The sequence below is a fragment of the Centruroides vittatus genome, unplaced genomic scaffold (genome assembly GCF_030686945.1).
Source record: "Centruroides vittatus isolate TY-2023 unplaced genomic scaffold, ASM3068694v2 contig_199, whole genome shotgun sequence".
In the NCBI taxonomy this organism is placed as follows: Eukaryota; Metazoa; Arthropoda; class Arachnida; order Scorpiones; family Buthidae; genus Centruroides; species Centruroides vittatus.
In genome coordinates, this window is record NW_027121224.1 from 16,754 (window position 1) to 31,775 (window position 15,022).

The 15,022-nt window shown below is 30.9% G+C and overlaps 1 protein-coding gene across 1 annotated transcript in view; it reads left to right on the forward strand.

Moving 5' to 3' along the window:
* Window positions 1–15,022, forward strand: part of LOC136970490 (transcription initiation factor TFIID subunit 4-like) — a 34,477-nt gene that overhangs the window by 13,219 nt on the left and 6,236 nt on the right. The window contains exons 6-13 of the mRNA XM_067264937.1: window positions 511–663; window positions 752–915; window positions 995–1,164; window positions 1,917–2,047; window positions 4,635–4,742; window positions 4,825–4,875; window positions 4,965–5,051; window positions 14,826–14,879. Coding sequence (XP_067121038.1) covers window positions 511–663; window positions 752–915; window positions 995–1,164; window positions 1,917–2,047; window positions 4,635–4,742; window positions 4,825–4,875; window positions 4,965–5,051; window positions 14,826–14,879 — 918 coding nt within the window. The remainder of the gene's footprint in view (window positions 1–510; window positions 664–751; window positions 916–994; window positions 1,165–1,916; window positions 2,048–4,634; window positions 4,743–4,824; window positions 4,876–4,964; window positions 5,052–14,825; window positions 14,880–15,022) is intronic.

Genomic DNA, 15,022 nt, shown 5'->3' on the forward strand with positions numbered 1-15,022 from the left:
TAAATTTATTTGAGATTGAAAAAATATGTAAAATTTTTAATGTTCAAAGTTTTATTGAACTTCTGGATCTCAAACTTTCATTGACCCAAAGGGGTCACTGACCCTGTTGGGAAGCCCTGGTCTAGCAATTATCTGAAATTATTTGTGATGGAATACAAATTTACACACAGAATTTCATTTTATGCAGTATTTGCTGAAATAAATCCTATGTAAAACAAGATTAAATTGTAATCAATTCAAATTAATCAGTTTCAACTGTATTAAAGCTTTTATGGAATATAATATTAATAAATCATAATAATATACTTATTTTTATTAAAAAGGTTAATCAAATAAAATTTTAATAATAATTAGTTTTTAAATATTGTAAAATTATTAAAATTATATATCTTAAATACTGTTTAATTTAATGAGTTTATTCTCAAAACACTTAGGAATTAGTTTTGAGAATAAATTTTCTTGAGAATTTTAAAGGTTTTAATTAAATTTTCTTTAATAAATATCAAACAGGTATTAAAACAGGTAATGAATAAACAGGTGTTACAAATGAAGCCTCCTATAACACAAATGAGAGTTGTATCACCAGCATTAATATCTGGAAATTTATCAGCACAATTAACAACTCCTGCAACACAAACAATTGTAGGACAACGATTAGTAACAGTAAGAATATTTTATTTATTATAACTAAACATATTAAAAATTTTTGTAAATTTATAACTTTTTTCTTTTTTTTTAATTATTAAATCAGCCAAAATTACAAGGTGGAACAAGTATTAAAACTATAGCTGGTTCAAAATCTTTAACTGGAATATTGAATCAGACAACTAAACCAGTCATATCCTCCAGAAGTTCTGTTTCTGTGAATTCTAAAGAGAGGGAAAGAGACAAGAAAGGTTTTACATCATCTCTCAGGTAATTTATTAAATATTAATAATATTTAATAATCCAATGCTATTTTATTTAAATAAATAAATAAAATTGTTATTTTCAGAGATGATGATGATATCAATGATGTTGCTGCAATGGGTGGTGTTAATTTGATTGAAGAAAGTCAGCGGATTTTAGCAACTACAGCTGAAATAGTAGGGACACAAATAAGGTCCTGCAAAGATGAGACTTTTTTTTCATCTGGATTACTTCAAAAACGTATTTCAAAAATTGGTAAATATTTGTTTGAATTTTTTATGAAATTTAATTCAAAATTGAATTTATCTAATACATAAAAATATAATAATTTATTTCTATTTGTTTTATACAAATTTTCCTAGTATCTTTGCCATCTTGTATTTGCTAGTTTTGCTATTATTAATTTTTTCATTTTTGTTTTCATAAAGTATTGTTTTTATTCTTTGCTATTTTCATGAAATAATTTTAAATATTAAATTTTTACTTAAGAATAGTAAGAGGAAAATCAAGGTTGTCCCATGTAACACTAGCATCACTCATCGATTGAGTAGATTACTGTAATCTTCATAATTTATTGGAAATAACAATAAATTAGACAAAATTAAATTAGATAAAGAAATTCTAAAAATTAATTTTACTCATAAATCATTAAGGAAATTTGCATAGCCAATGTTTCAGTACTTAAAGCAGCCTGGTTTTACTCAATTGGTAAGTGGGCTAGTTTTATCCGAAGACACACAGAATTTTAAATGTGCTTTATCAGTTTAATGTTGCTAATATATTAGAGTGTATACACAAAATTTGGTCAAAGTCAGATTTATCTAAAAATATTCATTTGGATTAGATGCAGTATCATGTAGAATTAGCTTTAATTACTAGACATTACCATAATAACAGAGCCATTTGTATTATGGTAAATAGATCTGCAGTTCAGCAATAATGCAAAGTAAAAACAATCTGGTTTCTGTTTGATCACACTGCATATATATTTTCTTTCTTTTCTTTAGCTGCCAAGCATGGAGTTGATGATGTTTCAAGTGATGTCATTGCATTAGTCTCTCATGCAGCACAAGAACGTCTGAAATCGATTATTGAAAAATTAGGCACGATAGCAGCACACTATGTTGAAAATCCAAAAGTAAGTAGTGTAATTTATTTTTATTTGATGGTATTTAAATCATATCAAATTTCATTTTGCATTATAGTAAGGCATTTTGGAGTATATAATTTTTTTCTCTTTTTGTGTTTTTAATAAATATTTCAAAGAAATTTTCTCATTTGTTCATGACATCCAATGACTAGAAATATTTGTTTTTGCTTTTTTTGATAAATTGGAAAAAAAAAGCCAGACATGATAGATAGAACTCTCAATTTTCTTTTTAAGCATTTTTGGGATTAAGAATTAAATAGCAAAGTAAAATGGGATATATGTTATAAAACAAAAATTCACTCTTGTTGTTAAGTGAAATGAAATATGTAAACCAATGAAAATTTTAGTTTTGGTTTATTGCATACAAGAATGAATTATGTGGTTAATGTTAGCAAATGCATTAGCATTTTTGTCTGCTTCTGTTGGCATCTGAAAGAAAAATGTTTATAAATATAATAAACATCGTAAAGCCTGATGAGTATATATAAACATCCAATGATCACCTAAATGATTGGGCTACAAATTGGCTATTTTATGTAAATAATACAAAATAATTTGCTACTAGAGGTAGGCATTAGGTGACATCTCTTAACTAAATTAATAATTATAATTTAAATAATTTAGAACTTTCTGGAAGAAAAGAACTGACCTGGGATGGGGGGCTTGAACTCTCAATCTCTGCTTGCTGTGTGGTGTGCTTGCCGAGTTGCACCACTCAGACACTAAGCAAGCCTTCACTTCCAGAGATATTTATTAGAGAGTTCTCATGGATGTATTTTGATGAAACTTGGTATATAAGTTATATGGACCATGGGGAAAAGGAAAATGCAAAAAAAACATTTAGTTTGAATTTTTACCACTATATGAAAAAATGGCGCACAAAGAACAAGAAACATAAAATAGAAACACACATAAAGGTTTTTATTCACATTTGTTCAATGTGCAATCCATTTGCATCAATTACATGTTCAAAACGCCTTACAGCATTGTAATTGCACTTTGAACAAATGTTGTAAATAAAAACCTTTTTGTGGGTTTTCATTTTGTGTTTCTTGTTCTTTGTGCGCCATTTTTTCACCTAGTGGTAAAAATTCAAACTAAATGTTTTTTTTGCATTTTCTTTTTTCCCATGATCCATATAACATATATACCAAGTTTCATCAAAATACATCCATGAGAACGGGCTCTAGACAGGTCTGAGTAGCGCAAGTTTAATTATAACCATCCTGTACATCAGGAAGTGGAGGATTGCTTGGGGTCTGGGTGGCACGACTGGCGAGTGGAGGTTGCAGGTTTAAGCCTTGCCCTGTGTCAGTTCTTTTCTTCCAGAAGGTTCTAAATTATTTAATAAATTATTTAAGTTATAATTATTAATTTAGTTAAGAGGTGATGCTGGTGTTAGGCATCTCTGGTAGCAAATTATTTTGTATTAATTATTTAAAATAGCCAATTTGTAGCTCGAATTATTAAGATGATCATTGGATGTTTATATGAAAAACTTTCAAAAAGATAACAATCACAATTGCTAGATTAGTTTAATAGTTTAATGTCCAAATGAAAAAGTATATTATAAACTCAAGATGATTTAATTAGAGGGACAGCTCCATATTGTTACATGTCAGCAAAATACTAATCAAATTTTACAAACCAGAAAAAATTTAATAGCAATCTGATAAATGAAATGGTTTTGAAATTCCAAAACCATTTCATTTGTCAGATTGCTTAGATTCTTAGATTCAACGTCGGCAAAGTGAAAGAATATTCTAACATGTTTATTTCAAATCAAACATCTCCATTTGAAAATTTTGAAATTATTGTTTGAAAATGAACTTCATATAGTACAGGATTCATGACAGCTGATTGCCCCAAAATTGATAAAATTAGGATTAACATGGGCTAAATTAGGCCATGACCATATCTAAAAAGTAATGAAACATATTATATTTAAGTCTAATTATATCATTTCTATTGTGATACAATCTCATTAAAATAATGGTAGTTTTTGTAACTTGAAAGTTTATTAATTCAAAGTTTTCTGTTCCTTTCATTATAAGTTTTCAGAGTTTTAACTAATATAGCCCATAACACAAGCACTTATTTGTTCATTTATTCATACATTTTAGATATAATTTATGTTTTATCATTTGCCTCTTGATGATGTCACAATGAAAATATACTCTATTATTTATATGATTTTGATAGTAATTAAAAATAAGCAGTTATTTGAGGGGTTTAGTGGAAAAGTGGTACAAATGACAAATAGTATAACATTAGTAATAAAATTTAACATTGGTTAAAAAATAATATTTTATTAAATTAAATAAATAAATAGATATATTTACTTGTCTATTACTGACATTTACTATTATTTTATTTTTAATGAAAAAAAAAACTGTTTTGTTACTTATATTGCTTTTTCACTTATCCCTCCATTTATGTTGAATAATTTATTTAGATGTGAAAAGCTGAATTATACTTATTTAACATGATTAATTTTATGTGTAATTGAAAAATGTAAATTAATTTATTTAAATCATCCTTTTTACTAATATTAGAAACATATATTATTTCTTAGCTTAATTCAAAATATGAAATAACAAGTAATGTTAAGGACCAATTGGCCTTCCTTGAAGAAGTGGACAGGTTTAAGATGTCAAACACAGAAGAAATGGATATATCTAATGTAAGGAATATTCTTTTTATACAGAAAAAAGATATTAGGTTATTTGAGTTATATATATATAATTTTCATAATATTAATACAGGGTGATTTGGTAAATGAAGAAAACCCAAGATTAAGTAAAGAAGAGGATAAGGTCAGAATTTAATGTTATGACAACAGTGTATAAAATAAAAATTAGTACTGTTTAAGACAAATTTAACATTTTAAAATTGTTTAAAGCAGAGAAAAGAAGATGAAAGACAAACAGAAACAATTTTATCAGCTCTTGGATCAAGAAAAAGATCAAGGACTGATTTTCAATCAGATCAGGTATATTTTTCTATTGATTTGAAATAAGCATATACTTAAAAATATTTATTTATATGTTTGTATAAGTTAAATTGTGAACTTAAACTTCAAAAAATTGGCCACTTAAAACATAATATAAGAAATAAATTGTTAAAATTAGCTAATATTAGGTAAACCGGAAAGTAATGTCGTTTCTGCACATGTCAATACTTGTTTATCATTTACCATCTCATTGGGTACTTCAAAGCTGTGCAAAAGACATTTTAAGGTTAAAGTGACTTGTTTACTTGTAAATAATTAAATCTTAAATTTTTTTTTGCAATTTTGGGTGAAATGGCCAGCCAAATACCAGAAGAGGTACATATCCGGCATTGTATGCTTTTTGAGTTTCACAAGGTTAGTGACACAACAGTTGCTACCAAAAACATTTGCGATGTTTATCCAAGTGCATTTGATGTTCGTAAATGCCAAAGGTGGTTTTCTAAGTTCAGATCTGGTAATTTTGATCTTTCCGGCTCATGTTGATCAGGAAGACCAACAACTTTAGACAATGACGTGTTAAGGGCGGAAGTGGAATCAAATCCATATCAGACAATCAAGGAACTGTCAAACACTCTTAACCAACCTTGCTCGACCATCCAAGAACATTTGCAGCAGATTGGTAAAGTATGCAGAGCAAGTGTTTGGGTCCCGCATAATCTGTCCAAAGAAAACAAAGCTAACCAATCCACCACATGCAACTTATTGCTTCAATGGCACAATATAGATGCATTTTTTGATTGCTTGATCACTGGAGATGAAAAATGGGTCCTCTATGATAATCCAAAATGCAACAGGCAGTGGCTCTCTCCAAATGAATTGCCACAAAGTACTGCTAAGCCAGGTTTACATCCCAAAAAGGCGCTTTTGTGTGTTTGATGGAGTATTCGTGGAATCGTTCATTTTGAAGTGCTGAAACCTGGAAAAACTGTGAATGCAGACCTTTACTGTGAACAATTGGATCAAGTAAATTAATGTTTAAGTGCTGGACAATAGAAATCTATAAGTCTTCCTAAGTTGTTTCAAAGAATTTGTTCAGATGGCATTTATAACATTAACAAAACAGACCGGTTTTATTGACATTGTAAATTGGTAGTTCCATTGCTGCAAATACACTATATTGAAATTTTTCAACCTTTTTCTAATAGTAGCACTCCAACTTGGTAATTTTTTTTCTTGTGATACTCCTACTTCTTTATCAGTGAAGAGTTATTGAGCTTTTCATACTTTTAATAATAAATGTAAAAAGTTATGACACTGCTCAGTGCTATTTTTTAGCATCCCTGAAGTGTTGACCTAATTGAAAACAACTGTGCTGCACTGTTGGATTTAAAGAAAGCAATGAGATCACGTAACTGTTACACTGTTCAAACATACAGTAGAGTCCTACAAAGTTGACTTAATGTTGACCGAAGTGCAAGTTTTATGCTAGTCTAATAGTGGAATTTTCATAAGGGTATTGTATGTGCAAATTATGTATTAACTATGTACCAATAGAGTTGTAATTAAATTTTTAATTTAAAAATGATATTGGCTATTCAGTGACCACTTTCAAGTTAGTAACATTTGCATTGTGGCATTTTATAGTAGCGCATTGGAAAAAGGGCACATTATATTCTTCATTCAAGTGTGGATTTGATGCTATTATCAAGTGTTGCCAGTGAATAATGAATACTTATTTGATTCTATTATTAAGTTATAGAAATAGGAATTAGATTACATGAATTTTTTTTTTTTTGAACAACAATAAGTTTTACAGAATGTTGAGTTATTGAGAGTCGAGTTTCTAGGACTCAACTAGGAACTGATAAGTTGATGGTTTTGATATTGAGGAAAACATTAAGCCTTGATGCATTAATGAGCTTAGAATAAGCAGTTTAGTAGTTCTGTATTAGAGATTCTTCAGATGATGAAGAAGTCTTAATCAAGGCTCCTTAGCAAAATTACTTTTGGTTTGTTTGTAGCTCTTTAGCAGCACTACTTATGAGTGTCAGTGATACCACTAACTTATGTTAGTAGTACTGCAATGGATGTTTATGGCACTGCTAACACGTTTGTGCAGCCTGATTCACAGGCCATCTTCAGGCTTGGAATACATTTGAAATTAAAATTCCATCCATGGAATACAAAAATTCAAATTCAAAATTAAATAAGGTACAATCAAAATAAAATATTGAATAACTAACATAAAGCAAAAAATAACAAAAAATATATAAAAATGTAACAAATGAATACGTAAGCATTAATAAATGCAAATTTCTAAGACATACAATAAAACCACTATATTGATTGGTTAGAGCCGTTATTAAACTTCTTAACCATAAACTTCCATGCAGAGGGAAGACTATCTGCGTCCCTCGCATTAAGACAGCCTTCTTGTAATCTACTTCTAAAAATCTGCAACTTTTCCGCTGTCAAGGCTAATGATGGAGACGATAAAGGATTTATGATGGCCGCCTGATTCCATTTGACCGTAGCTCCTGGCGCTTGCGCCATTTGGGACAAAACTGTTGCATTAGACCCCTTTCTGATATCATAACCATGCTCCTTGATTCTAATTCCTAAACTTCTAGTGGTTACTCCGATGTAATCTTTTTTAACGCCTAATTGCATGTTTTCATACGGAATTTTATAAACTCCTGCTTTCTCTTCTGCCTTTATAACATCTTTATCATTCCTGAGGATTTTGTATAAATTAGGGGCCCTTTTTATAAGCATCCTCGAACTTTTTCTGTGTGCTATTTCTTTCATGACTGTATTCATACTTTCATTATATGTAAACTTTACAAACTTATTGGGAGCATTCTTAAAACATCTTTTCTTGATGTTGTTTTCATATTTCTTAATTATTCCTAGAATTGTACTTTTTTGGTAACCTAGGGTCCTGGCTACACTTATTATTCTATTTATTTCTTTCGTCCTGTCTTGTACTCTTTCGCAATACAAAAAGGCTCTTCTTATTAAAGCTCTGAAAGCTGCAATTTTATATTTATACGGATCCTTGGATTGGGAGGGAATATACAATGGGCTGTGGGATGGTTTAATAAAAACACTAGTGGACAAGTGGCCTTTTTTGAATGTGATATCGATGTCGAGAAAATGCAGATTCAAGGAACTTTTCTGCTCCAATCTTAAAGTAAGGCCATCATTGTTATCATTGATCTTATCTAAAAAAGAATTTTTCATGGTTTTAAGGATGATATCGTGTATTTCAGCAGATACGTTGATGACCTGCTTATATTATGGAGAAGTAACAGCAGAATTAAAGATTTTTTAGATAAGATCAATGATAACAATGATGGCCTTACTTTAAGATTGGAGCAGAAAAGTTCCTTGAATCTGCATTTTCTCGACATCGATATCACATTCAAAAAAGGCCACTTGTCCACTAGTGTTTTTATTAAACCATCCCACAGCCCATTGTATATTCCCTCCCAATCCAAGGATCCGTATAAATATAAAATTGCAGCTTTCAGAGCTTTAATAAGAAGAGCCTTTTTGTATTGCGAAAGAGTACAAGACAGGACGAAAGAAATAAATAGAATAATAAGTGTAGCCAGGACCCTAGGTTACCAAAAAAGTACAATTCTAGGAATAATTAAGAAATATGAAAACAACATCAAGAAAAGATGTTTTAAGAATGCTCCCAATAAGTTTGTAAAGTTTACATATAATGAAAGTATGAATACAGTCATGAAAGAAATAGCACACAGAAAAAGTTCGAGGATGCTTATAAAAAGGGCCCCTAATTTATACAAAATCCTCAGGAATGATAAAGATGTTATAAAGGCAGAAGAGAAAGCAGGAGTTTATAAAATTCCGTATGAAAACATGCAATTGGGCGTTAAAAAAGATTACATCGGAGTAACCACTAGAAGTTTAGGAATTAGAATCAAGGAGCATGGTTATGATATCAGAAAGGGGTCTAATGCAACAGTTTTGTCCCAAATGGCGCAAGCGCCAGGAGCTACGGTCAAATGGAATCAGGCGGCCATCATAAATCCTTTATCGTCTCCATCATTAGCCTTGACAGCGGAAAAGTTGCAGATTTTTAGAAGTAGATTACAAGAAGGCTGTCTTAATGCGAGGGACGCAGATAGTCTTCCCTCTGCATGGAAGTTTATGGTTAAGAAGTTTAATAAGGGCTCTAACCAATCAATATAGTGGTTTTATTGTATGTCTTAGAAATTTGCATTTATTAATGCTTACGTATTCATTTGTTACATTTTTATATATTTTTTGTTATTTTTTGCTTTATGTTAGTTATTCAATATTTTATTTTGATTGTACCTTATTTAATTTTGAATTTGAATTTTTGTATTCCATGGATGGAATTTTAATTTCAAATGTATTCCAAGCCTGAAGATGGCCTGTGAATCAGGCTGAAAACGTTTGCGTGTTTGTTGCAAATAAATATATTTTTCTCGGCAAGTGTAAGGTGTTAAGTACGTATATCTATAATGATTTGCTGAGTGCTTTATAATATTATTGATATGGCGGCACCGGTGAAACTTTGCAAAAGATACAGGAAGTTAACCTTAAGGTTGGTTAAAGCTAAATGCAAATTGGATTTTTTAAAGGCTTGTTTAAGGAATGGAGTATTCCCTATGTCAATCTACCGAATCAGCGTTCCTACGGAATGCAGTTCACTGAAATTCAGGTTTTGTATGGCTTGCCTGAAGAAGTCTATTCGGATTGCGAAGAACAAGAAATTCGGATTATTGAATGATCTCGTTAGCCTAGAAAACGCTATATACAATGAGGATCCAGAGAAACTAGTTGATGTGAATAAAAGAGTGGTCGATCTAGCTGAAGCAGTCCAGAAGAATTCTACTAGTAATTATGTAAAGAAGTTAAAATGGATTATACGTAAACAAAAGGTTAGAAATACAAAGAAAAATCTTATTACTTTCTGCGCGTGGGACCAAATTGAGGTACCAGGAAGAATTAAGAAGCTTCTAATAAAAGGCCCAAATTTTGTACCTGTAGAGGCTATGAATTGGGAAACCTCAGTACAGGAAATTGAAAGAGGCATTGTTGGGCTGGACGATTTAGAGAAAGAGTACTTCAGATGGAAAGCAGTCCTCAACAACAGGCAGAGGGGCCGTAAGCAGGATTTTAGGAGTAGTGACATCCGGCTCACGAAGAATTGGTTAAAACATAATGATTTGGTCTTGACTAGGGCTGACAAAAGTAAACAACTAGTCATCATGAAAAGGCGTACATATAACGAAGCACTAATGGATTACATCGAAAAGACGGAGTGTGAAAAGATCAACAGCAATCTTATTGGAAGCTTGGATAGAAGGGTCAGGAAACTGGAGGTCTCTAAGCTTTCCAAAGTTTTGCCTTTTCTCAAGAAATGCAGGAACCCTAGGCCAGGAACACCTAGATTATTTGCTTTCGCGAAGGTGCATAAAACCGGTAAAGAAATAAGACCTGTTGTAGAGAAGTGCAGGGGTCCCACATTTGTGTTAGAAAAGAAATTGCATGAATACTTATCCTTGCAACTAGACACGGATACTCTTGTTGCCCGTGATCCTATGAAGGTGGTTAAGGATCTGCAAAGTATAGCATTAATGGAGGATGAAGTTGCAACGGTTTTCGACTATGAGAGCATGTATCCGTCAGTAAGGATAGAATCGTGCGAGGAGGCACTATTGGATTTCTTATACAGCAATAACTCGGAATTGCTTAGTTATACAGAAGAAGTAGAGAGTTTAACTAGTTTGGTCTGCCGGGAGTCTTGTTTCGTGTTTAATGGACAGGTCTACAGACAGAGAAGAGGGGTCCCTATGGGAAGCCCACTCTCAGGGATCCTATGCGAATTGGTAGTTAGGAGGCTGGAAAAAAGAATTTTTCATGGTTTTAAGGATGATATCGTGTATTTCAGCAGATACGTTGATGACCTGCTTATATTATGGAGAAGTAACAGCAGAATTAAAGATTTTTTAGATAAGATCAATGATAACAATGATGGCCTTACTTTAAGATTGGAGCAGAAAAGTTCCTTGAATCTGCATTTTCTCGACATCGATATCACATTCAAAAAAGGCCACTTGTCCACTAGTGTTTTTATTAAACCATCCCACAGCCCATTGTATATTCCCTCCCAATCCAAGGATCCGTATAAATATAAAATTGCAGCTTTCAGAGCTTTAATAAGAAGAGCCTTTTTGTATTGCGAAAGAGTACAAGACAGGACGAAAGAAATAAATAGAATAATAAGTGTAGCCAGGACCCTAGGTTACCAAAAAAGTACAATTCTAGGAATAATTAAGAAATATGAAAACAACATCAAGAAAAGATGTTTTAAGAATGCTCCCAATAAGTTTGTAAAGTTTACATATAATGAAAGTATGAATACAGTCATGAAAGAAATAGCACACAGAAAAAGTTCGAGGATGCTTATAAAAAGGGCCCCTAATTTATACAAAATCCTCAGGAATGATAAAGATGTTATAAAGGCAGAAGAGAAAGCAGGAGTTTATAAAATTCCGTATGAAAACATGCAATTAGGCGTTAAAAAAGATTACATCGGAGTAACCACTAGAAGTTTAGGAATTAGAATCAAGGAGCATGGTTATGATATCAGAAAGGGGTCTAATGCAACAGTTTTGTCCCAAATGGCGCAAGCGCCAGGAGCTACGGTCAAATGGAATCAGGCGGCCATCATAAATCCTTTATCGTCTCCATCATTAGCCTTGACAGCGGAAAAGTTGCAGATTTTTAGAAGTAGATTACAAGAAGGCTGTCTTAATGCGAGGGACGCAGATAGTCTTCCCTCTGCATGGAAGTTTATGGTTAAGAAGTTTAATAACGGCTCTAACCAATCAATATAGTGGTTTTATTGTATGTCTTAGAAATTTGCATTTATTAATGCTTACGTATTCATTTGTTACATTTTTATATATTTTTTGTTATTTTTTGCTTTATGTTAGTTATTCAATATTTTATTTTGATTGTACCTTATTTAATTTTGAATTTGAATTTTTGTATTCCATGGATGGAATTTTAATTTCAAATGTATTCCAAGCCTGAAGATGGCCTGTGAATCAGGCTGAAAACGTTTGCGTGTTTGTTGCAAATAAATATATTTTTCTCGGCAAGTGTAAGAGATTCTTCAGATGATGAAGAAGTCTTAATCAAGGCTCCTTAGCAAAATTACTTTTGGTTTGTTTGTAGCTCTTTAGCAGCACTACTTATGAGTGTCAGTGATACCACTAACTTATGTTAGTAGTACTGCTAATGGATGTTTATGGCACTGCTAACACGTTTGTGGAGCTGCTTGCACACAAAAAAGATACAAGTTTTTTTTATAATCTACTTCAAGTGAATGAAATTGTAATGTGACTTGTTGACCATGCTTCTCATAAGAAGGAAAAAGTGAAAAAACTAGGAAAAGAAGATTTTAGTTTATCTGTTCTTTTGGAAAGACTAACTCAAGGACTGTTTTGCACTTTATTTTATAATTTACAACAGGATGAAAAAGTTTTTTCTTATTTTTACATGTTCAAAAAGCTAGCTGGACTTATGCAATTAAACTAGAAAACAACACACTAGCATTGCACATTAACACCTCTATCATTGTGCCACTGATGTGATACTAAAATAGTGGTGTGGTTGTAGCCACATGTGAAAGGTATTACTCAACTCCTAGCATTACAATGAGTTGTGCTAATTTTGACTTGAATAACATCTAAGGGTGCATCTGGCAGTAGAGTAAAATGCGCTGTAAGTCAGCAGGAAACAGTTGTAGAAAGATGATTTAGATGACATTACAAAGAGAGTCAAAAGATGAACTACTTCCCCTCAAAAAAGTGAATAGTTTTAGAGATATTGCATTTGGAACATGGTATTTTTTAATTTAGATTCAGATCTCACACTTAAATCTAAATTAAAAAAATACCATATTCCATTTAAAAATTTGACTTTTAGCCTGGATAGCTTATTTCTGGCCAGTACTGGGAGTTGAAAATATTAGAGCATACTTTACTGATATCAAAATGAAACTCACTTTCCTTTATTTTAAAAGGGATGTACAGATGCTCTTGGTCATCCTATGTTTAAGGACAAACTTTTATGTTAGGATGTAAAATGCTGAAAACATTATCTGATCACCAAGTAGTTAATATGAATGTTAACAGTTGTTTTGTATTAACACAGTGGTACTTAAACTTTTCAATTGGTAGTCCAAATTGCCTTAAGTCATAGGTAGATGAACCACATATACTAAGAATATACCTATTTCTATCATTTATAAGTAATGTATTTAGTATGTATTCCAGGCTGGATTAATGTGTGCCTCAGGCTAGACTTGGCCCAATGGCCATAGTTTGGACATCACTGTCTTCACATGTACAGTCTGCATGCCATACCTTAAAGATTATGTTTACAATACAACATGAAAAATAATAAATAACAACAAAGCTGATTTGCTAGAAAAAACACAGACAAAAATTTAAATTAAAAAGAAAAGAAAATAAATTTTAACACATCCTTAACAATTTCTATGACACTTCTGTAATTGCAAAATTGATTGACTGCTGTTAATGTTACAACTGTGTGTTTAGGCTTTAATGTTTCTTTCACTGCCAATTACATCTAAGATTCACACTGTTAATACTTGTGTTTTTCTTGTGATTCTGATATTTTATCAATTTTACTGCATTGTCTTCAGGTAGAGGAGATCGTGTCTGATGGAGGAGACAAGTGAAAAAAAGTCAGAATCTTTTTCTATAAGAGAATCAATGCATTGTAAGTGACAAAAATGTATAATTTCACTAACATTTTTGACACTTCTCTGGTATCACCTTCAAGTGAAAGAAAAAGAGTTAATACATTAAGTATTCTTACCAAAAGAAAATAGAACAAATTTTAGTATTCTAACAATTTTTTAAAATGTAGAATAAACGAATGTCCGTACACATGCTCCATATCATTTAGTATTACAGAAAGCCATCGTATAATCCTATCACTGGAAAATACACATTTCATATGAGATAAACAATAAAAACATTCACTTTATAAGTTTCCTGTCAGTCATTTTCCCGCATCAGTTGTTTTTTCCCCCAAAGTCCCACCAAAATATGATAGATTGAGAATTCACTGTATAAACATAAGTTTTTCTTTATAAATAATGGTTAAGAAAAGTATTCAGAGGTGATATATATATATGTTCTACGAAGTTTGGGTATTAAAACAAAAAAACTCATTTGATGGATATTGCCTATATATAAAAGACACTTGTATATACATATAAAGTTGAATTTTAAAAACAATACATATATCTAAAGTTTTTAAAATTCATTTCATACATATAATAATATATTTATTGACTTTATTTAATGAAAAAATATTCATTGTAATCTAGTAACATTTCATAAGTGGGATGATACAACTCTTAAAGTACTGTATTTTATGATTAAAAGTAATTTATTTTAATCAATTCTTAATGGCTAACAGTGAAGATATGATGAAAGCTAGGATATACTGTATAAGTACATATAGCATAGTATGGTATATTCTATTAATTTTTCATCTATGATGGTCCTATTATTCAATACACAGTATATTAATGTTTTATTGAATTTATTTAGTGAGAAAATATTTAATATAGTCTTACGTAGCATAATCTAAACATGTAAATGCCTTGCTTCATAGGCTTAGTATTCTTTACATATTTTAAAATATTATAATTATTAAAAAAGCTATTTTATGTTTCGTTAATAATTAAATTATTATTTTATTTTACAGATTATAGATTCATCTCTATCAGAAATGCATAGTACTCAGAATCCTACTGTTAAGGTAATTTGAAAATTTATTATCTAGTTAATATTTTAGTATATATTGAGGATTATATATTTTATATACATAAAAATTGAAATGTTCTGTTATACATTAAAATTCTAAAACATTTCAAAGATACTTTCAAAATCAAAACCATTCAC